The 24,186-nt window shown below is 40.3% G+C and overlaps 1 protein-coding gene, 1 long non-coding RNA gene and 1 pseudogene across 2 annotated transcripts; 2 read left to right on the top strand and 1 right to left on the bottom strand.

Annotated features, from left to right (window-relative positions):
- Nucleotides 1–676: 676 nt before the first annotated feature.
- LOC146499930 (uncharacterized) lies at nucleotides 677–2,254 on the bottom strand. The gene is made up of 2 exons (XR_014869767.1): nucleotides 1,552–2,254; nucleotides 677–1,000 (listed from the first exon to the last, which is right to left on the bottom strand). It is a non-coding gene; the product is annotated as an uncharacterized LOC146499930 (long non-coding RNA).
- A 2,283-nt stretch (nucleotides 2,255–4,537) lies between these two features.
- LOC146499929 (uncharacterized) lies at nucleotides 4,538–10,476 on the top strand (annotated as a pseudogene).
- Nucleotides 10,477–15,089: 4,613 nt separating this feature from the next.
- On the top strand, nucleotides 15,090–22,489 carry en1a (engrailed homeobox 1a). The gene is made up of 2 exons (XM_085134414.1): nucleotides 15,090–17,626; nucleotides 19,397–22,489. Exons 1-2 carry the CDS (start codon nucleotides 17,071–17,073, stop codon nucleotides 19,714–19,716), a joined length of 876 nt encoding a protein of 291 aa, XP_084990540.1. The 5' UTR covers nucleotides 15,090–17,070; the 3' UTR covers nucleotides 19,717–22,489.
- The last annotated feature ends 1,697 nt before the right edge of the window (nucleotides 22,490–24,186 follow it).

Raw genomic sequence — 24,186 nt, 5'->3', positions numbered from 1 at the left:
ACTCAGGAGGGTTTTCTCCAAGCATGACATCCCGGTGTACTTCAGACCCAGCAACACACTCAGACAAAAACTGGTTCACCCGAAAGACAAAACGCCAAAACACAGACTTAACAATGTGGTGTATGCCGTACAGTGCAGCGAGGAATGCCCAGACCTCTACATTGGAGAGACCAAACAGCCACTTCACAAGCGCATGGCACAACACAGAAGAGCGACCTCCACAGGACAAGATTCAGCTGTCCATCTGCATCTTAAGGATAAAGGACACTCTTTCGAGGATGCCAATGTTCACATTTTGGACAGAGAGGACAGATGGTTTGAAAGAGGAGTGAAAGAAGCCATCTATGTCCACTGTGAGCGACCATCTTTGAACAGAGGCGGTGGTTTACGACACCAACTCTCTGCCATCTACACAGCAAATCCAGCATGTCCAAATTAACACTGTCAGATTTGATTTCAACACTTTTAAAGTGTCTATATGGGTCCACACCAGAGAGTGTTAATTTAACTCTTTTTGGAGAGTTGGTATGTTAACTCTGATTTAGTGTTAAACACCAAATCTCTCTGGAGTTGATAATTTAACACTTGGTGTTAAGAGTTTATATATTAACTCTCAAAGAGTATTTTAGTTTAACTACGTAAGAGTTATCTTCTAATTAATTCTAAAAAGCGGGAATTTTACTGTTCTGAACTACTAGAAATTTCTTTTGGAAATAAACATTTACTAAAAAGACACAATGGTTTTTGAAAAACATTTATTCTGAACTGTGCACCACAATTTCAAAACATTTTCTGAAAGATGTAACAGTGTACATGTTCTCACTTTCATTAGAATTTCGTTTATCAAAAGGTCTGACATAGGTGAGCTGGTGCAAATAACAGCATTCTCATCACTTATTTCAATAAAAACAAAATACAATATGCATGTCCTTCAGTCATCACTTTGTGGAACTTCAACGCACTTCTGCTCTCCCCCATATTCCATCTTCACAAGCATATCCTATGTGGAGATTGAATAAAAATTAGTTGACACTAATTAATGGCACAAATCAATTGCAGCACAGTAAAAAAAAAAAGGAATCCTTTTTGAGCGATTACTTGTGTAAAGTATTTTCCCAAAAGACAAGGACACAGACAACAGGTAATACTGAACTAAATGTAAAACCTCAACCTTTTTCATTTTTACCTAAACCGTGTGCACAAAACTCTGGAGGAATCTAAGTGCTAACGTAGAACTCAGTCGGGACTCGGGACATCTGCTACTGCTGTTTGCTCGTTTTTTATGGGAGATCGTTTTCAGGCTTCAATTAGCACCATTATATCAACATTTCACATTCTAGACATTGTTTTAAGTGTATTTGACCAAGCTTTTTTTCCAAGGCTGTGGTATTTGCCCGCAAACAATACCTTTCAGCTAGCTAAAACAGAATATTATGCTATCAGCGAGCAACATGGCTAATGCCTTTCACACAGCTTTGTCTCAACTCCAAAGAGCCACAGAAGTAAAAGCTAATAACAATAATTGAAACAATCTTTGAAAACATGACTTACCAAGCATGGCAAACAACTCAAATATGTAGAGCAAAATGTTCTGAAACGGCTTCACTTCAGCTTCGATTGGAGCCGTGCTGGGGGCGTAGTCTGTGAATTTACTCTATTGGTGTCATAGCCCCTGTAGGAGTTCAGAGTTAAGAGGTCAAGAGTTAACGTTTCCATTGTAACACCTCCAGATTTGAAATAGAAACACTCATTTTTAACACTCGATTTTAACTACTATCATTTCACACCTCAGAGTTACATTAAAAGAATGTGACTCTACTTAGAGTAAAATTAACTCTAAGACTACTAACACCAAAACATTTAACACTTTTGAATTTGCTGTGTATAATCCAGTTTTGAGATCCCTTCCCAGACGCCTTAAGGCCCACTCACACCCTGGGCCATCTGACCTCAAGAATTTGCATGATAAGGTGGGGCCAGGTTTCACAATGAAATCACCCGAAACTCTGGCTGATTGGGACCCACACCCAGTTCCACACCTTGGCTCAGGCGATTAGAGGATCATCAGGGGGTCCTTTTGTCCCTCTGTGGGGGGACACTCCCACTAGGGTTATATCTGGGACTCTCCACCAATTGACCTTAGAACTGAAGAAGCCTCTCGGATGAGAGGTGAAACGTCTTCAAGTAACTTAAAGAAGTCCAGACGCTTTTCTTTGCAAGCTCCTTTGACTACGATGACCTGGATGACTGAGAACCTGACTGAGATTTCAACTGAAATCAGCTGATTGTAGGGCGAGTGTATGAACGGATAAGCGGGATCGATAGGCAGGCAGACTAACAATTCCAAGACTGCTGGGAACTGGTTTTCTACAAGGAACCGTCTTTGATTCCCTAGTGATACTGAGTGATAGCAACATCAGGAAGAAATATACCAAGGGCTGAAAGAAGAACTCGTGAAGATGTGGCGGGTAAAGACAACAGTAGTTCTCGTGGTAATTGGAGCATTCATGGGTTAGGGTTAGGAGGGCCAGTACGTTACTGCAGACTGCAGACCCAAACACAGAGACAGCTGAATGAATTTTTCACAAGCTTTATTTAAAACTATAAACAAAGGTTTAAACACAAGAAGGGATTTGTGATGTGGCGATCTAATGTGTAGTGAGAGCAGCAGCTTTAAACATGCAGAGGGACTCGTGCCGTGATGACCTTAGCGTGCTGTGAACTGTGAACAGAGGAGAGGGTAATTACCATACCATAGGGTACACAGCAAATCTCTGGAGTTAAATATTCTGGAGTTAGGCATAAAAGTGCACAAGAGTTACATTCCAGGAGCTCATTTTTCACTTTATACTACAGTCAGTGTTGGGGAGTACTCTCAAGCGGTGTAATATTTAGGTGTTCATTCACTGAGCGCTAAGGAGTCTAATTCAACACGTTGCTGGTGTTGTTTGTCTGTCGACCGTTACCCCGCCTATCTGTGCTTGTCTCTTGGACTCCGACATGTAGGAGGTAAAAATACTTTATTTACTTTGGGATTTTCTGTGTGACGTTATTTGTATATATTTGGTTACATGGCTGCATAAGTAAAATATAAAGTTAACTAACTAGCACTACACATGTTTTCTGCATGTTACGCTGATTCGTTGATAGCAGCTAGGCTAACATTAGTCAAAAGTTAGCTAACTAACTTATCTTACTCAGGGCTCGCAAAATTTCAAAATCCCTGGTAGCCGTTACAATAATATACTTTAATGTATAATATTGTAACGGAAACAAAACAGGAAACAAAACATCAATCAAAAAAATTGCTCTCTTTTTTATTTGGGCTACTTAAATTTATTTTGGGCTACCAAAAACTGAAGAGTCCCTACCCGAAGGGCTACCAGAGATTTTGAAATTTTGCGAGCCCTGAGTAAGATAAGTTAGTTAGCTTACTTTTGACTAATGTTAGCCTAGCTGCTATCAACGAATCAGCGTAACATGTAGAAAACATGTGTAGTGCTAGTTAGGTAACTTTATATTTTACTTATGCACCCATGTAAAACAAAACATTAATCAAAAAATTGTTGAAACACAAATTACAACATTGTATAAAAATTACAATCATCAACTCAAATACTTGGTTCTAATTGAACAGAAATTTCTATGAACTTGTAAGAACTGTAGAACATGAATCAGTCTGTGTCAGATCCTGAATCTGAAATTTCCACTGAAGTCACAGGTAAGAGGCAAGTGGAACCAAGATCGAGGCCATTTGCTGTTTGAAGTTTGCAAAGACTGCTAAATTGTGCCAGTGGTAGTTCACTCTTTGCAACATAGTAGCTGTTCTAAACAGATTTTCAGGTTTATTTTTAGTTTGTTATTTGCAATTGGTGTTTGTTCTGGGAAAGATATTGCAGACTGAGCAATAATGCATTTCTTGCATTTCTCATGGGTTCTAATGGGGGCCTTTCTTAAAATGACTGGTCCCAGTAACAAAGGCGCTTGTCGACTCAGAAATCGAGGGAAAACCAACAATACACCCGGCAGAACATTATGTTATTTACACAGGTGCACATAAGTGGTCCGCATGTGCGCATTCGCTGTCAAAATAAAAGACGCGCACCAGATAAGAAGTTGCAGCGCGCGTTTGCGTCCATATAAAAGGCTGTTTTTGTCCGCTAGAGTGGGATTTTCACGGCACATTCTGCACCACATCTCTGTGCGTTCATCATTTGTTTGAAGCCAGCTCACCTTCTGCAACCACTTTTCCGAGAATACGCGCTTCTTTTGTGGTTCGGACTCCTGACATTTCTTTGGAGGTGGAGGAACACTTAAGTAATTGCTTAAAGGAGCTTCTTCGACATCTTTAAGAGTTCTAAACAAATGTCTGTCCTCCTCCAGAAAATCTTATGTACGCAAACACGCGTTGCAACTTCTTATCTTTTTTATTTTGACTTGTCTTTTTTATTTAGTCTTAAAGTCTTAGACAAGGACACGGCAAACATGCGGTCACATTGTCTGCTAAATAGATTTTAAGCAGTAGCTAGTGTGGACAGGCTAGCTCAATGTTAGAAATTGTTTATTGATTAAGTTATACACAGTTCACATAAAGTTACCATAAACAGCCTCTTCTTCTTCCACATGTTATGTTTCATATTAGTAAAGGTTTTTTTTCAAGATGTTGATAAAAGTAAAACACAGAGAGACAAAGAAATACGTCAAATTGGAAGAAGTCAGCTTCACAGATTTTATGAGTGCAGGTAAGTTATACATGGTTTGTAATAAGTCATTAAAGAGGAAATGATAATGTTGTTATTAACTAAGTGATGATTTTACTTCAGTGCAGCAGAAGTTTCTCATACCAGAAATTACAGCCCTGAAAGTCACGGATGAGCAGCGTATAGAGGTGGATGAGGATGTCTTCCCTGAACTTGCAGCAGTCAAAGAGGTTTTGTCATCTATCCAGCTGAAGGTAAGTAAATATATGCTCTGATAGATTTTGTAGGATTTGATTTGTACAGTTACTCTTAAATAAACATTTTTCATTTGTCTAATATCCTGTGGTAACAGTCACAAAACGCTGCTTTCATGGCTCAACAGTAAGTTGGATTTATCACATGCATTTCAGACGTCCTGGAAACACAATCATCCAAGAAGCTGCGCGACTGCTCAGACCTAACACGCTATGTGACACTCACACCTTGTGGTATGTAAATTGTATATTACCATAATAAAATACAAAATAACCATCTGTTCTCCTGGGAGAAAGTATAATTTAATCAAAGCGTGCAGTTTACTGGCCCTGTGTGCGTAAATGCTTTGTTGTGGTTGATTTTTGATTGTATATGCCTTATATTCTAATATTTATGTTTGTCACCCTCAGATTTGACTGTCCTGAAGCAACATGTGGAAGAAGCCTCTATTGGACAGCATACATGAAAGAAATGTAGATACATTACTTAATAGACTTGTACTTGACTCTTTAGTTGTCCTTACTTGAAAAAGCTTAAACACGAAGATAAAACAGATTAGAGAAAAATAATTTGATATAGTATTTCATGTAGTTCATATGTTTGGGTTAAAATTGTCTCATTTTTTGTCAATTGTTTTGTTCTTTGTATCAAATGTGTTTAGACAGTGGAGCAGATTCTGACTGTCATCCATGAGTATGAAAAAACTGAGAGTTTGAAAGATTCCACCAGGCGATTAATGGTGAACGTCATTGTAGCTCACATGCGTGAAAAGGAAGGGTAAGAGGAATAATGTTTATTCTATTCATTTTTAAAACTGGCAAGGATCTTATCACAAAAACACTTCTGCTTTTGCAGGAGAACTGTAAGTAAAGCAACAAAGGAGTTTCATGCACTTGGAATCGTGTCACTCTTCCCATCTTTGAAGGATCCGTACTCCAAAAAGGGATATGTGAGTTTGCTCTGCAACTGTAGTGTGTGATAAGACTCTCTCTCTCTCTGTCTCTCTCCCTGCACATATACAGTGGCGGTCCTAGCCTGTTTGGCGCACTGGGCGAACACTCTCTGGCGCCCCCCCCCCACACACACACACAGACAAAACATATTAAGGATTGTACATTAACATAAAGCTGTTGTACACACACACACATATGAAGAGAGAGAGAGTATGCATAGTATGCAAACGGCTACCAAACAGCCATCATAATTCGTCATACAATGAGAACAGGACAAATCAACAACTGACAATGACTAATTAATATTAAAATCTGTAACATAATGTATTGTTTGGAGTTTAGTCTGTTACTGTTGCTATTTTTACCATTTCTTCTTGGAGCAACTGTAACGCACATAATTTCCTTAGGGATTAATAAAGTATTCTGATTCTGATTGTTTCAGGATGACCTGTCATTATCCAATCACACATCTGCTTACCTGTATCTGTTGCTCGTTTCTCCTCCTCTTCTTTTCTCTTTTTTCTAAACTGAGCACCTGATTCAATTCAATTCAATTCAATTTTATTTATATAGCGCCAAATCACAACAAAAGTCGCCTCAAGGCGCTTCATAGATACAGAGAAAAGCCCAACAATCATATGACCCCCTATGAACAAGCACTTTGGCGACAGTGGGAAGGAAAAACTCCCTTTTAACAGGAAGAAACCTCCAGCAGAACCAGGCTCAGGGAGGGGCGGGGCCATCTGCTGTGATTGGTTGGGGTGAGAGAAGGAAGACTGGATAAAGACATGCTGTGGAAGAGAGACAGAGGTTAATAACAGATATGATTCAATGCAGAGAGGTCTGTTAATACATAGTGAGTGAGAAAGGTGACTGGAAAGGAAAAACTCAATGCATCATGGGAATCCCCCGGCAGCCTACATCTATTGCAGCATAACTAAGGGAGGATTCAGGGTCACCTGGTCCAGCCCTAACTATATGCTTTAGCAAAAAGGAAAGTTTTAAGCCTAATCTTAAAAGTAGAGATAGTGTCTGTCTCCTGAATCCAAACTGGAAGCTGGTTCCACAGAAGAGGGGCCTGAAAACTGAAGGCTCTGCCTCCCATTCTACTTTTAAATACTCTAGGAACAACAAGTAGGCCTGCAGAGCGGGAGCGAAGTGCTCTAATAGGGTGATATGGTACTACAAGGTCATTAAGATAAGATGGGGCAAGATAATGTGATCCAGTTCCAGATACTGTGGTTCATGGAACACTTTTTCTTAACCTAAGGGTTTATAAAGTGACGCTTTTTATTGTGTTTCAGTCCTGCCAGAGCCTTGAGGATCACCTCATGAACAATGAAGGAAACCCTCAGCCATATCTCCTGGCCACAGGGACTTCAAAAGCACAGATTTTCAGCTTCTACATAGTATTGGATCGAAAGCTTCTTCCATGTCAGTCATGCACATCACTGGGTGCATTTGATGAGCTGTTCAAGTGTCACTTTGTTTTCAGTGTGAAATATGAAGATGCTCTGTCCAGCCTGTACACATTTTTGCAGAACACTGTGTCCAATATTGATGTAGGCACAACAGTGTCCAAGAGTCAAAGAGTTGCGAGCAAAGCTGTTGAATAAGTAGTAACCAGGTTATGCATTCAAAATGTTTGTAACAACTGAAAATAAAATAAATAATAAAAACAAAGGTCGATCAAATGGACCAATACGGCAATGCCATGATGATCCATTTGGCAAAATAAATCCATTGGGTATCCTTGTTGGTCTTCAGACAACAATTCTGACGGCTAAAGAACCAAATGGGACAGGCGAAAAAGAAAAAAAAAAAAAAAAAAAAAATGTTGACCTGTTTTCTCTGTGCTTTATCCTTTGGTACAGCTTTACTTTTGTTCAGACATTAAAAACTAGTTCATGGAATGTATCCTGGCAAAAATGTGAAACTAAAATGTGGTCAGATAGGATGTTGTTTACAATTCTCAAGTTATTCTGGATTTAGAAGACATCTGAATAAGATACATGCTACTGTTAGCACATGTGTTCCTCATGAGGCCCCTTCTGACCATGATACCCAACAGATTAGTAGTTCTCAGTGCTTAAATGATGAAACACCATCCACATCATCTCTGTCACAATACGGCTGTGTGCAGGCAAGAGTAGGACCCAAACACAAACTCGCAGAGACGAAAACTAAACTCAAAAAACACAGCTTTATTGCTGGCGTGGAGTGGGACACAAAAAACAATACAAAACTAAACTGGGAAGACTAAAGCACAAGGAGCCACGGGGAAAAATCACACAGCTATGAGGGAGGACGCAACACTGACAAAGAGAAACATGGGACTTAAATACACTGAGGGATAACGAGGGGGAATGAGCCACAGGAGGAGAGCACAGCTGGGAGTAATTAGGCAGGACGAGACAAGGGAAGCAAAACATTAACATTAACAGGAAACACACTGACGGAACTCAAGACATGTAAACGTAACAGACTGGGGAGACAGAACATAGGGACCTGAAACATGGAACAGAAAGGCAGTATCTTCAGCCAGGAGAACAACTGAGATAATCCATCCACAATACGAGGTTAGTCATTCATATACTGCTGCATGGGCTGGGCTGTAGCTACATCCTAAGGTTTTAAAAACTGAGCTTAAATAAATGATTAGCGGTAATAAAAGCCGAGGGAGGTCAACAGTGATCACTGACTGTTTCAGGAGCTTTTGGAGATTAAATAGAAGAAAATACAAAACATTAAACATGTTAACAACACAAAAGCCATATTAAACGCAGACTACTTTAGGCCCGGAAGTAGGATTCGTCACGTCATCACTTAATAATCGGATTACAGCTATATAGAAAAAAAAAAATAAACCAACGAATATTAACCTGGATCGTGCAGGGCATGGAATAGGTTTAAATGCATCACAAACACATACCTTTGATATTTGGTGACCTGGTACCAGAGGATGATTTGCACTGGCATTTGTTGCTTTTGTTGTTGCACATTCTAAACATAGTTTTCTCATACTCTACCAGCGAACGAATGACCGTGTATTTAAAGCACCTGATTATTGAACACCAGGAACTATACCCATCAAACAACTTAATTCCAAAACATCATTTCATGGTCCACTATCCTAGGTGCATTCGAAAGATTGGTCCTCTCCTTCATATCTGGACGATGAGATTTGAAGCCAAACACAAATGTTTTAAAGACTGTTAGCTTATCATTGGGAATGTATGAGTTTAAAAGCAGTTGAGTCTGGTCCAGTTAAAATGCGTTCACTTGAAACACAAGAATACTATCACCATATCTTCACGCTGATTTACAAACTCACAAACTGGGAAAAGTGTAGTGGAGTTGAATATCGTGTTGGGCTTTCTGTTTGCACAGGCACTTATGAAAACATGCCATTCAGCAAGATAACCTCGATCATTTTGCATGCTGGTTTGTTGTTTTTGTTATGGTTGAGCATGAAACGTGTTTCCATGATCATTTTCATGCTTTTCAGGTAAATGAAACCATTCCTAAGAAGATACTGGTGCTAGAAAGGGAGAAATTAAGACATTTCAAATGTTTTGATGCCCAAATGTCATATGGGTGTGATTCACAATTGTATGTTGAGTCAGAGAGTTGCGTTATTTAATTTGTTGGCTTAATGGAGACCTTACAGAGTCTTTTTCATGTTAACACTGCATTACAAGAAGTGCTTATTCTGTAGTCTTTTTTTTCTTTAATTCATTTTTTTTTCCAGAGACACAGACTGTGGAGCGATGGTGGAGTGAATCCAGTTAGTGATGACCAGCATCCAGAGAAGGACGAGCAGATCAGTGGCACGATGAGGAAACTATAGCACAAAGAGGAGGTAAGTACTCAATCTTGGTCATAGAACATGGAAAAGAGAAAAACTGTTACCAACATGAATAATTTGGTGAATTGTCCCAGAAGAGACAGCTCATAAATACCCTCCCGCAGATTGCCAGGGATCAGTCTCAGGTGAGTCGAGAATAGTTCAGAAAATGATGACTCTACCAGGGGAGGACACGGGAAAACATGGCCGCCTGGGGCGCTCCTCAGCCCTTTTCTAGGTGGGTGGCGGGATTGCCCCAGCAGTGGTCCTCCTTGAGCTCTCATGCTCTGGGGGGCCTCTGGATGTCTGAGGCCAGGATCTCCTTCATGTCCTGGGAGGGCAGGGCTATGGCTCCCCACTACTATTAGACGCTTACAAGGAGAAACTTTATGAATACAAGTCCGCCCACACACACAGGTGTAAAAACAGGTACTCACAGACACACACTTTCTTGGTTGGCTGCTGCCTCTAAACATATCCTTAGTCCTGTATGCTGCTCAGTAACCTTCAATATCTATTATTTACTGTTTCTTAAGCTTCTCAATCAATCTTTATTTATAAAGCACTTTTCATACACAAATGTAGCACAAAGTGCTTTACATGGTTAAAAGCAAACCCTAACCCATAAGAATGGGATACAGTATAAATATAAATAGAGTAAGAAGATAAAAAATGAATAAGAATAAAATCAATAAATATTAGGTAAAACCTAAATTAATAATATAAATAGAATAACAGAATAAATAAGCATAAAATAAATAAGCGTTCGGTGAAAGCTAAATTAAAAAGGTGGGTCTTGTTCTTAGAAACATGTACGTTCTCTGCGGCCCTGAGCTCCTCCGGCAGGCTGTTCCACAGACGAGGACCATACCACTGAAACACTGCCTCTCCGTGAGTATGTGTCCTGACTTTAGGGACAATCAAAAGGCCAGTACCAGAGGACCTCAGGGTCCACGAGGTTTCATATGGTAAAAGCAAATGTGAGAGATAAGAAGGCCCAAGACCATTAAGACATTTAAAAACCAATAAAAGAACTTTAAAATCGATCCTGAAACACACGGGGAGCCAGTGCAGCGTTTCTAAAACCGGTGTAATGTGGGCCCGCACTCTGGTCTTCGTCAGCACACGAGCTGCAGAGTTTTGTAAAAGTTGTAAAGGTGAAATATTCTTTTTGGGGAGACCAGAGAGCAGGACATTACAGTAATCAATGCAACTGGTAATAAAAGCATCAGCATCTCCGTGGTGGCCGGAGAGAGAATGGGGCGGACTCTGGCTATATTTTAGATGATCAAATCCAATTTTGGTTACATGTTTAATATGTGGGATAAAACCAAGCTCAGAGTCAAAAATAACACCCAGGTTTTTCACTTGTAGTGAAGGACATAGTGAAGATGCCTGTAATTTAGACAAGAGTTTCTCTCTCTGAGCCTCAGGACCGACGATTAAAACTTCAGTTTTGTCCTGGTTAAGCTGTAAAAAGTTTTCTGCCATCCAAGATCTTATATCTAAAATACAGTTAAAAAGGGCATCCATTGGTCTGGTTTCATCAGGAGACACGGAGATGTACAGCTGAGTGTCATCAGCGTAACTGTGGAAGTTCACTCCATGCCTCCTGATGACACCACCGAGAGGGAGCTTATACAAATTAAAAAGTACAGGGCCTAAAACCGACCCTTGAGGCACACCACATGTCATTTCATGGATCTTAGAGGAGCATGTATCCATACTCACCATAAAAGTTCTGTCTGAGAGACAGGAAGTGAACCAGTTGTGTACAGCAGCAGAGAGGCCCACCATGTGTTTCAGTCTGTTTAAAAGAATAGCGTGATCTACTGTTTCAAAGGCTGCGCTTAGATCCAGTAGCACCAGGACTGAGAGCTTTTGGGAGTCCCAGTTACATCTAAGATCATTTAAAACCTTTAGGAGAGCAGTCTCTGTGCTGTGGTTCACCCTAAATCCAGACTGGAATATCTCAAGGATCTGTCTATCATTCAGAAAGTCATTAATCTGAGTAAAAACACGTTAAAATGGTGAGTTGGATACAGGTCTGTTAAAATCATTACAATCCAAATTGCTCTTCTTCAGAAGGGGCCTCACCACCGCCGTTTTAAAGGCAGCAGGGAAGACACCCAACTGAAGAGAGCAATTCATCATGTATAAAAGCTCAGCTTCAAAAACTCCATAAAGTGTTTTATAAAGTGAAGAGGGGATTGGATCTAAAGGACATGTGGTGGGTCTCACTGTGGAGAAAACTTAAGGTTCTCAGCATTAACCAGGACAAAGCTGTCCAGTGTCTCCTCAGGTACAATTGAGCCCTCAGATGTGTTTAAAATCATATCACGAGAAGATAAGATATCAGATCTGATGGCGCTGACTTTCCCCTGAAGTGGTCTTCAAACTGCTCACAGAGCGAATCTGTGGGGTTCTTTGGGAGCTGTTAAAATCACGGTTAAATAAATGATCTATGGTGGAAAAGAGGACCTTGTCGGTTGTTGCTGTGGTTTCTTTAGTGTCTTATTTGGTTTTTGCTTGGTTTTTTTTCAGCAGGTGATCAAGCAGATTTTCACTGTCTTGTCTCTTTCTATCTCCTCTATTTTATTTCTTTAACTCTCCTTCTGTTAACTCTCTTTCCAACTTCTCTTTTCTTCTTCTTTCTCTTTCCTGCCCCCTGGTCCCATCTGTTGTGATTGCAATAACTTAAAATATATAATATATATAATAATAACAAAGATAAACTATGACAGTCAAGTGGACCAGCATACAAAAAGGCATAATGGTTTACATGGGAAAACAAACCTGTTCTGATTGCTACAGTGATGGAGGGCAAAATAAAATGTTTGGACACACCTTCTCATTTAATAGTTTTTCTTTATTTTTACTACTTTCTACATCGTAAATGCAAACTGACGATATCAAATATATGAAGCAAGATATATTTAATTATGTAGCAAAGAAATAAAAGATAAATAACTCTAAATATGTTTTATATTTCAGATTCCTGAGATTAGCCGCCCTTTGCTATGTTGATAGCGCTGCAAAACCTCGGCCTTCTCTCAGTGAGCTTTATGATGAAATGGTTGAACTGGTTTCACCTCACAGGTGAGCCTGTCAGGGTTCATTGGTGGAGTTTGTTGCCTTCTTAATGACGTTGGGACCATCAGTTGTGTTGTGCAGCAGTCAGGTTGGTGCACAGCTGACAGGCCTGTTTGACAACTGTTAGAATTCAGATTATGGCGAGAACCAATCAGCAAGTAAAGAGAAACAACAGCCCGTCATTACTTTAAGAGCTGAAGGTCAGTCAGTCGGAAAACTGCTAAAACGCAAAAACCATCAAGACCACAATGAAACTGTCTCACATGAGGACGCCCCAGGAAAGGAAGACCAGGAGTCCCCTCTGCTGCTGAGGATAAATACATCTGAGTCACCAGCCTCAGAAATCTGTGCTTTGGTCTGATGAGTCCACATTTGAGATTTTTGGTTCCACCTGCTCTGTGTGACGCAGACACATTTGAATATTTGTCCAAAACTGAAGGCACACTGAACCAGCATTGCTACCACAGCGTCCTCCAGCAACATGTCATCCCATCTGGTTTGTAATTGAACCATTATTTCCTTTTCAACAGGACAACCTGAGGTTCACCTCCAGGCTGTGTCAGGGCTATTTGACCAAGAAGGAGAGTGATGGAGTGCTGCGCCAAATGGCCTGGCCTCCACAGTTTGGGATGAGATGGACCACAGAGTGAAGGCAAAAGGTCAGACAAGTGCTCAGCATTTCTTCAGGTGACTACCTCATGAAGCTCATCGAGAGAATGCTAAGTATGTGCAAATGGGTAAGCAAATGGTGGCTATTTTAAAAAAAATCTAAAACATGTTTTGAGTTATTTTACACTTTTTACTTTACCACGTAATGTCATACGTGTTCATTCAGTGAGAATCTACAATGTAAATAGTCATAAAAATAAAATAAAAACCCCATTAAATGAAAATGTGCATCCAAACTTTTCACTGGTAGTGTACACACACACACTCACAGTCTCCTCTTGCCCTGTGATTATTTGTCATGTAAGCAGGAGGGGATCAAACCATTAACCTTCCAGTTGTTAGATGACACACTGCCTGAGCTACAGCCACCAGTGTATGCACTACAATAAAGAGACATAAAGATTTTAAAACATCAAGTATAGACAGTGGATATTTTCCTGGTTTTTAACACTGGGTTTCACTTAAACACTTTTTTGTTTTCACGTTTACCTGATGCTGGCTGATGGACCAGTAACAGCATGAGCATCCACAGCCCACAGACACCACATATTGTTGAAACGACCCTATCTGACAGCAGACTATTAGCAGGTAGACCAACTGTCTGTAGCTGCCCACAGTGTTCCTACCAGCTTAACACCCCTGAACTAGAATTTAGTATAAGATGTCAGGAGATGTACACACCGAGAAACGGGACAAAATAGCTATTAAAAAGGAACGGCAGTGGTTCGAGAGACCTGCTGTACCCATCACCAACCGCTAGGTGTCGCCCTGATATAATTTTTTTTCATCAGACGTGGACTGGTGAAATGTTTCTGATTTAAAGATAGACTTATTTCAGTAGTAACATTAAAATCACAATAATTAAAAAACTGTGAAAGAGTGTGTGTGTGTGTGTGTGTGTGTGTGTGTGTGTGTGTGTGTGTGTGTGTGTGTGTGTGTGTGTGTGTGTGTGTGTGTGTGTGTGTGTCACGCTGTAAATTAAGAATTCCTCTTGGCATTACTGCTAAATGTTTCCCCAACAAATTTCAATAAAAAATTCATTCTCATTTGTTTCTAACTGTTACAGTGTTTTTTAGATCGTTTGACATGAAATTAAAGGTAAATTATAATTTTAAAAAGACAGCTCCCTGAGATTTCCTATACACGTGATTTTATTATTATTACTATTGGTGTTGTGGGTGTTAATAACAATAACAATAAGAACAATAATAACAGCCGGCGATCGTACTTTTTTAATGTCCTGACGTCTGACCGCCTGCTCCACTGTCCCGCTGTGCAGGTTCAGAGACACGGGTGGGTGATCCGTGATACTTCCTGAGCGGATTATATAAAAACGGGTTTTCGCTTTTTGTAGTTTTAATGTTTCTTTTGATTTTCTTTTGTTTAAATAGCAGCTCTAAGCAGATTATTGTGAAGCTAAAATAACGTACAAGTATATGTTTAATCAGGTGCAGCACAGATATCATTATTACGAGTTTATCAAATTAAACGCATTTCTTTTTAAAAATAAAAAAATAAAAAATAGAACTCAAAAATGAAAACACAGAAGTTCGGATTTTTTTCTTTCTTTTTTAGCCAAACTGTATTTTTTTTATTACAGTTAGCAGATTATGTCATAGCTACGTCAACGAATAAAATCTAAACATGCGTCTCTTCTTTTTGTGTTCATATTGATGTCCATTCAACTCCGGGGATTCTTGCGTTATTGCGTTTTCTGAGCCTCTCTTTCTGCAGTGTCACAATCATGTTACTAAACCTTAAACTTGAGGATAAGAGAATTATTAGGAATCACAGGTCTGTGAGGAAAACAAGCAGCTCTAAATCATAACTGACTGACGGAGATGGAAGCCAGAGATAAAGCAAATGATCGCAGCAGTAATGTAACTGAAATGTTCAACGTAAAACATTTTCAATAATCAACATATAAAAATACGACTCATCATAGCTTGTTGTAATAAGGCTTGTTATAACAACCAAACTATTATAATTATTATGAATTGCAAAATGATTCATAAACATTTTATAGTCGATGATATAGAGCCGAGTGAAGCGCTGTATTAGTTATTATCGGTATATTTAATGACACGACTGCTATGAAGTTTACTCCTTATTCTACTAAAGGAACGAAGAAAAGGCAATAAGTAGTTAAAGGAGACACAGGGTCTGTTTATAATCACACTATCAGTGTTGTTCTGTTTGCTGCAGGAAGACTAAAGCCAATTAGGGCATCTTAGAATGTAAAACATTACAGATCATTATTGTTATTATTAGTATTATTATTATTTCGTGTAAGACATATAATCAGGCTTCATTTAATATGAATTATACCAATTAAGTTGTCCCTTCACAAACCTCTCAGTATTCCGCTGCACAGCAGCTTTTCTATTATCATCTTGGCAGGCGGCGTGCCTGTCTATTATGCGCATTTCTGGTATTCTATCGGCCCACTTTGCTCACACTTTGATGAAGTGTTTGGCAAGGCGACGTTGACGGAGACTTTGAACGGCTTTTCTCTTGCAGCCAGGTGATGAACGTCCGGCTCATCAGGCGGAATAAAAAATAATTAAAACCTATAAATTATCCCGCGGCAGCTCCTCTCTCTCAGAAAGAGATAAGAGCGCGCTATTTCAGCGAAAACAACACACGCTAACAATGGCCAGAAAGAAGGGGAAACAGCAGGTATGTGTGTGTGTTTTGATAGGTGGTGGTATCTAACCTGCAGCTGTGCGCAGTTAGATACCACCATTCAGAGCGAACGGGCGCATATGAAGATGTAGAAGGCGTGCGCTTTGGTTTGGATAAAACATGTTTGTAAGTGGGGAAGCAAACCCCCAAATGTCATCCTATCTATTTACGCTACGGCGCAATTAAAAGCATTTCTGTGTGCAGTCGTGGCTCATGGTTTAACTGGGTCTGAGGCCCGCCTGTGTCTGTACAGTTCAAAGTAAAGTAGAGGTGCGCAGTTGAATTTAATACAAAAACCAGCAGTGAACAGCCAGTATTCTTCCGTTCATCAGCTGTGTAGATGTAACAGCACACCGTAACGAGACTGAAGGCGAGGAGCAGCGATAATCTCTTGTTTGGTTTCTCTGTGAAGCCTGCTCCCTGCGCCACAGCTCTCCACTTGGCTCAGAGACTCATGACATTATTGGACGTCGTCACACTCTGTTCCAAAGTGTCCCGGTCGGTGATTGGCCCGATACGTTTCATGCGCCTCGTGTGTGTGTGTGTGTGTGTGTGTGTGTGCGCGCGCGCGCGCGTGTGGACTTTGTGAAGAGTGTCACACAGCGGTGAAAAGCTCTGGGTGTGTGGGAGTAGTGTGCAACAGCGACCACAGTCAGTCTTATAGTAAATCAACGACCATGACCCTGTGGAGCGCCTTTGCGCAGGGAGGATGCCCACAGTTTCCGAATAATGACAACAACCAGCACCATTCCGGTGAGAACATAACTATGTTTTAGTGCTTCCCGTAGTCGTAATTTGGATACAAAATAAACTCACGTAGTGGAAGTGGATTAAGAGAACAGAAACCAGGTTCTTCAGAGAAGCACCGATGGAGGAGCAGCGGGATCTTAACAGCTCGGATAGCAGCGAGGGGGAGAGCGTTTCCCCGTCTCCCAGCCTGCCCTCCCCGCCTATATTGCCTCTACAGGTCGCCCAACAGGCCCACAGAACCACCAACTTTTTCATTGACAACATTTTGAGACCGGACTTTGGCTGCAAGAAGGAGCACGGCCTTGGCCTGCGGGAGAGGGCGCAGACATCCGGTCGGGAGCGCGTCCACCCGGCGATCAGCAGGCCGAGCCTTCCAGGGACGCCGTGCCAGGACTCCAACTGCAGCACTGACAGTAGTTCGTCCTCTGCCTCCTCCGCTTCTTTGGCAAGTCCCAAAAAAAGCAGCGTTAGCGGCGGAGGAGCCGCAGCCGCTCCCTCTACCGGTAACGGCCATGGCGTAAAAGCAGAGGGGAGAACTGGCACTGGGGCCGGGGAAAATACCTCGTCTTCGCTGGTGGTGCTGAACGGCACCGCGGCGCCCACACCGGAGACGCAGCCACTGCTCTGGCCTGCCTGGGTTTACTGCACCCGATACTCGGACAGGCCCTCATCTGGTAAGGCAGTAGATTCGTGAAGAAATGCAACTGTGACCGTGCATAACTGAGGATTATTTCCACCCTAAACTCACTTAACATTTTATTCATCGAGACTTTTTTTTAAACGTTAATATTCAACTTGTTTTTTTTAATATTCAATTTGTTTCCATGCAACAAACGAAGAACATTTTTTCTAATAAAGTAAAGCACGAAATAAAGTTTTAGAACATTTTCAGACCTTAAATGTTCTCAAAAAATGAAGCTGCGCTGACTCAAGTCTAATATCAAACCCAAATTAGCAATACAATACTGGATATATGTTATTATAATGTTTGCATTGCCGCATTGATTTATTTTTAAATCGTCTCAGGATTTCACGCCGCTGGACGCAGCAACACAATAATTAAAAAAAAACTCGATAAAGACAGAAAACAGTTTAAAATGCTGGTTCATGTATTTATTTATTTCGGTTCAAAAATAATATATATTTTACATTTATATATTTTGGGATAAAAAATATAAATGTTTATTACACATCTGTAACGCTTTGGTGTGTTTGACGCGCGTGGAAGTTTCCTGTGAATTTCTGTTTGTTTAAAGTTTCACTTGCAAAATGAAAAATGATTAAATAAATAATCCTAAAAGCTGCTTTCATTTTAATTCACGCGCATCAAAAAGCACAACTAATGCTCGTGCGGCCTGTAAGAACTTCTCCCCGTTTCAGTCATAATCGTCTTGTTAGATTTCTATAAGCGGTCGTCCAGCGTCGATCCTGCAGGATTAGAATTGTGTCGCTGACAACGGAACATATTTGACACGTACTTTGGCTGATTCCACGAGATATTGTCTTTCCACAAAAACCGGTGTAATAGCTCCTGTGACCCGGTGTGTGAGCTGCCATCAGGTGGAATAAAACACAAATGAACTGAAGGTAAATAAAGTCTTACAGCCTCGCGAGCCTGTTCGTCTTTACAGAGGACATTTTGAATTTATTAAGCGCGTGTTTAAATTTTTGCTAAAGAAACTATGCAGATGTAAATAGCTAGAAGACACGTGCACATTCATTAATATATATATGTGTGTGTGTGTGTGTGTGAGCCATATTATTAGTGACGTGGACTTCAGTATTTCAAAGACTACAAGTAAAGACATTTATTAATATTTTAAAAAGTCAATCGTACACCAGAGGATTATTCAAACCATAGTCTTTGTGCGGCATCTTGTTAAAGAATTTAACTTTGTTCAGTGTGAGCTGAAGCTTTCTGTTCCAACTGCCAGTATTTGTTTTTGTCGTTTAAAAAGAAAAAGAGAAAAAGCTGTAAATGCGCGCTGTTTCGTGCACACCATGATCTGCGCGGCCGAATATTCTAAAACATTAAAAAAAAATCTTATTGTCGAATATTTAAATGACAGATTATTGCGTGATAAACACCTAAACGCACGTGTGTTCGCAATGATGTCAGACTGGGGCTCAGGCTGCTGTAGTCATCCGTGTAGGCAGTAATCAGGAGTGCGTAAACGCGCTGATACCGCCACACAGACACGTGCCACATAACGTTATTCTGTAAATTAAATAAAGAAATAATAATAATAAAATAATAATAATTACTATTATTATTATTAGTAGTAGTAGTAGTAGTAGTAGTAGTAGTAGTAGTAGTATCTGTCCTGTATCCACAGCTTGCTGGATTACTTTGAACTCCAGCTCATTGGCCTTTGTTAGCGCGCTGTTGTTTTGCGCACGCTGCATATTTATGTTTCCGCTCTCTTCTTTCGCCCCTACTGCAGGCCCAAGGACACGGAAACTGAAAAAGTCAAAAAGCGGCAAAGAGGACAAACGGCCACGCACGGCCTTCACGGCCGAGCAGCTGCAGAGACTGAAGACAGAGTTCCAAGTGAATCGCTACATCACGGAGCAGCGGCGCCAGTCTCTGGCCCAGGAGCTCAACCTCAACGAGTCCCAGATCAAAATATGGTTTCAGAACAAAAGGGCCAAGATCAAAAAGGCCAGTGGCTTCAAGAACGGGCTGGCCCTTCAGCTGATGGCGCAGGGACTTTACAACCATTCCACCACCACCATCCAGGAGGACAAGGAGGACAGCGACTGATGAACACGACTTCCTGCTTACACTCACGCTGTACATTGTAAATAATAATATCTAATTTAACGTGGAGGATGGGGGACCGAGCGAGTGTCCTCTTCCTCGTCTCCTCCTCTTCAGAAGTGACTCTAGAGCAGAAGATTCGAGCAGACTGACCTGCCACCGCCAAACCAAAGATTTTATTGAGAAATAGACACTTTCAGAAACGTTAATAAGCAGCAGCACCCTTGATGTTAGACTGAAGTGTACCCTCACCCATCCATTCCTCCTCACAGCCATAACAGGCGCACACCAGCTGATGTTCTGGGGCATTTTTACTTTACTAAAGGTCGTTGCTTTCGCTCTGGAACGCGCTGCTGTGCACTTCCAACAGCCATACGAGTACTTTACTAATCCTGCGGTCAGTTTGAATAAGGTTCAACACACAGTTTGAGTACCAAATGTGAACAACGTGGTTCTGTCAGTTCAAAAGACACAAGAAATCCCTTTGAATTTGTCAGGAACGTCTCATGCAATCTGTTACAGTGAAAACACACGTGGGATCTAATCTAGAGGATTCTGTATGATGATCTTTGAGAAACCACACGGAAAATATAAAAAACACTATTATAAATAATAAGTTAAAATTGTAATTGCTGAGAGAAAGCCTCGATAAATGCCCATCGTTAATATTTTGTGAATATTTTATTGGTACATAAAACGTGTTGTGGTCCTGTTTCACTTTCAGACATACACGCTAAAACTGAAACAACAACGCCTTCACACAAACACAACATCTGCAGCTTTGCCACACTCTCTGTTTTTGTGCCATTTTTCTTTTATCTAATCGGCCGATCAATAAAAAGAAATAAACAAACGAACAAAGAAATTTAAATCAAATCAAATTAACGTGTGACCTGTACTGCATTTTCATAACATCACCGCGTGTGTGTGTGTGTGTGTGTGTGTGTGTGTGCGCGCACCTGCAGCGGTTTCTTAGTCGAAATTGTGTAATTGTGTTTTCTGAGCTTAATGTCTCTCAAACGGACCCAAGGATTACTACAGTGCTTCTGTGCGTCATTTCCTCTGGTGCAAAGCGGCCTGAGACACTCGGCGAACAGCATCGCACTATTTGAAATACATCTTGAAATACATTATGTACAATTTCAAATAAACACTTTTATATTGGAACCGACCCAGTTGTGTGTCTGTGTGTGTGTGTAACTGAATATTCAATTAATAAAATAAAATGGAGGTGAGGCTGTCTGCGGAGAAGCTGGGGGTAAGGGGACGTCGCAGCTCATTGGTTCAAGTGAGTGGGGACAACTGAATCCATATTCATAGGTCTTTGGAAAGGAGGTGAATTTACACTGCAAGACGCATCGCTATCACGCCGTTCAAAGCGTTACAGAGCATGAAATTGCCTCTCCGTCTTTCTGTGATCACCCATTTCATCAGCCGGCTCTCTGCACAGCCTTAAACAAAAATACAAAGGTGCTGAAGGTAAACGCAGTGTGAGTCCGCCTGTGTGTGTGTGTCTCCGAGAGACAACCAGCACATCGACAGGTCAAGGCACGGCCTACAAGCAACACTAAAACAACACAGAAAGGCACAAAGCAAGCAGGTGAGAGAGGGAGGGCGTATCTGATATTATTTTCACGCAAATGGTTAAAAATTATAAAAGAAAATGAATATTACGATTCATATTCCCCACATTTAATTAGTTCGTCTTTCTTTATCCTTTGAGCAGCCTGATCGGGTAAAATACAATTCATGTAAAACCAAAAACACCCGAATAATCTTTGGTTTGTTTTTAGATAAATTCTTTCTTGTATTATTTTTGGAGAATATTTAAAAATCACGAAATAAAGAAACTTTAACGTTTTCTCGTTTTTATACAAGCTACATTTACAGACTATCGCTCCAATTGATTTCTTTCACAGGATAAAAAGTGTGTTTAAAAGAAATAAAAGTAACCTCACTTTCTTCACTCTCCATCCAGCTATTGTTTCCATCCAAAGAAATGTGTTCTTATCTTCTATCAGCTAAGTAGAATGAATAAATGACCTCCGGTTAATCTGACAAGTAAAATGAACCATAATCCCTTTTTGTTTGGAGGAAGGGGGCTTTGTTAGACCTCAGAGAAATATATAAACATAAACACCTTAGATCTGCGTTATCAGCTACTGATAGAAGTCCACTGTGTAATTATTTTGGACTAAATTAAACAGAACGAGTATCTTGGAGAGGAAACCAGTTATTTCCTGTAGCCTGGAGGTCATCTGTCATCTGGCGCTTCATAGTTAACCTATGGTTGCCTCTTGCAGAGCCTGTCCAATGAAAGCGCTCCTTACTCCTTATAAAAGAAAAAAAAAAAAGAAAGAAAACAGAGGGTAACAGCAGGCTGAGATCAATTTGTCAAAATCAAACGTAGATGTTGTGACAAGTTGTATGGCCCTCTGCCTGTACCTGTTCTCTTCCACTCTTCTGCTGTTGCTGCTGCAGCCTCAGAGGAAGAGGAGGGGAGTTGTTATGATTCTTATACAGGCCTTTGGAATATCTATACCTATATATGTGTGTGTGTGTGTGTGTGTGAGGGAGACTGGTAAAGATGCAGAGTGACTGAAGAGTGCAACCAAACAGCTGGTCCTGCGGCTACAGGAACAGCTTTCATTTACATGCAAATGAAGGTAATAAAGAAAGCCTCCCTGCTGATATAGAACTTTATGAATGTATATTATTAGTACTGTTGTTGTTACTATCATCATCATCATCATCATTATTATTATTATTATTATTATTATTATCAATAATAATAATAATAATAATAATAATAATAATAATAACAATAATAATAATAGAATAATAATAATAATAATAACTTTTATTGAATAGAACAGTAGGAATCTTTGATAATCTGCTCTGTCTGAAAGTCCTCATTTCGTAGAACAAAAAGTGCACACAGCAAACCCAACACTTCCAAAAAAATGGAAAATTCCCAATCAGCAGATTGATGTAAACATCTGCTATGATCCAGTGGTAATTAAAGAACTGAATTACATTTCAAGTCATAAAATGATCAAATTTAAAACCTTCTTAGTAAACAAAAAACGTTCTTGAGGAAGTGACTGAAGAAAAGAAAAGGTGTTATCATGTGATACATGTTACATGCACAAGTGATACATGGAATTTGAACACACGTGGGTTACCATGGTGTCTAATTTATTTGGATTTACAGGAATGCAAATATGGGCAACATTTTTTGTGCTGAAATTCAAAATCATCACATTAAAATTTGGGGAAAAACCCCCCCACGCTGTTATACCAACACACATGCAAAGGCTTTATGTATGTGTCTCAACACAAACATACACAGTGGTGTGCAGAATTTAACTCTGCATGTCTCTCTCTGTCTACAGTCTGTCAACAAGTGAACTGTGAGAGCCAGCAAAACAGTTGTGGCACAAATGGCCACGGTTGTTTCATCATGAGTGAGTAACAAAAGTGGCATTGAGTTGTACAGGCCTCCCACACTGTTACTGAACACTGTGTGTGTGTGTGTGTGTGTGTGTGTGTGTGTGTGTGTGTGTGTGTGTGTGTGTGTGTGTGTGTGTGTGTGTGTGCTAAGACCCATAACTCATACATGGATTAACTGTTGGATGTTAGATGTATGTGTGCATGTGTGTGCCCATCTGCTAGGAAGAATTTGTTCGATAAGGATTACTCAATCATTAAACGTCACATGTTGACTGCTCACCTCTGATACTCGAGATTGTTTCACACAGACAGGAGCGAGTGAAATGTTGGCTTATATTCTGTGATAAGATAAAACATTTACCAGCAATAAGCCGATATATTCAACAAAGAAGGACTAGAACAGATAATCTGTAAACCAACACAACAATATCTAAATTTATTTATATTATGATTATTATTTTAGGAAGGTTACAGTTAATTTTGCACATTGTGTTTAAAAAAACAACCAAACACCTAAACACACTTTCTTAAAATGGCAAAACACAGAGTAGAAGAAGAAAGCTGTGAGCAGTGTTGGGGAGTAACGGAATACATGTGCCGCCGTTACGTATTTAAAATACAAAATAAGAGTAACTGTATTCCGTTACAGTTACCGTTTAAAAAGGTGGTATTTAGAATACAGTTACTTTGTTGAAATAAATGGATTACACGGCGGTACTTCCCTGTTTCATGTTGTCGCGGGTCAGGACTGTTTGGGTTTTGTTTGACAGCTACGTTCTGTTGTTCCAGGCGGCAGAGTTACGGTTGCCATGGTTACAGGGTGACGCTCTCTCTCTGCGTGTTTCCTGGGTGAGAGAGGCCTTTTTGTTGTTGTTGTGCTAAGCTAATAGGCAGAATGCTACAGGTATAGCTCTAAAGAATGTAGCATCATAGGCAGTGTAGTCCGTGCTGCAGGGAGAATGGACTGCCATACACGTTATGTGTCTGTGAGCGAGGGAGGGAGAAAAAGGAAAAGTACGA

Source organism: Neolamprologus multifasciatus, chromosome 16 (assembly GCF_963576455.1).
Source record: "Neolamprologus multifasciatus chromosome 16, fNeoMul1.2, whole genome shotgun sequence".
In the NCBI taxonomy this organism is placed as follows: Eukaryota; Metazoa; Chordata; class Actinopteri; order Cichliformes; family Cichlidae; genus Neolamprologus; species Neolamprologus multifasciatus.
This window is presented reverse-complemented; position numbering and strand designations above follow the sequence as displayed.

Coding starts and splice junctions, on each gene's coding strand:
- en1a (XM_085134414.1), top strand. CDS start 17,071: ATGGAGGAGCAGCGGGATCTTAACAGCTCGGATAGCAGCGAGGGGGAG. Junction 17,627..19,396: donor CTCGGACAGGCCCTCATCTG/GTAAGGCAGTAG, acceptor CCCCTACTGCAG/GCCCAAGGACACGGAAACTG.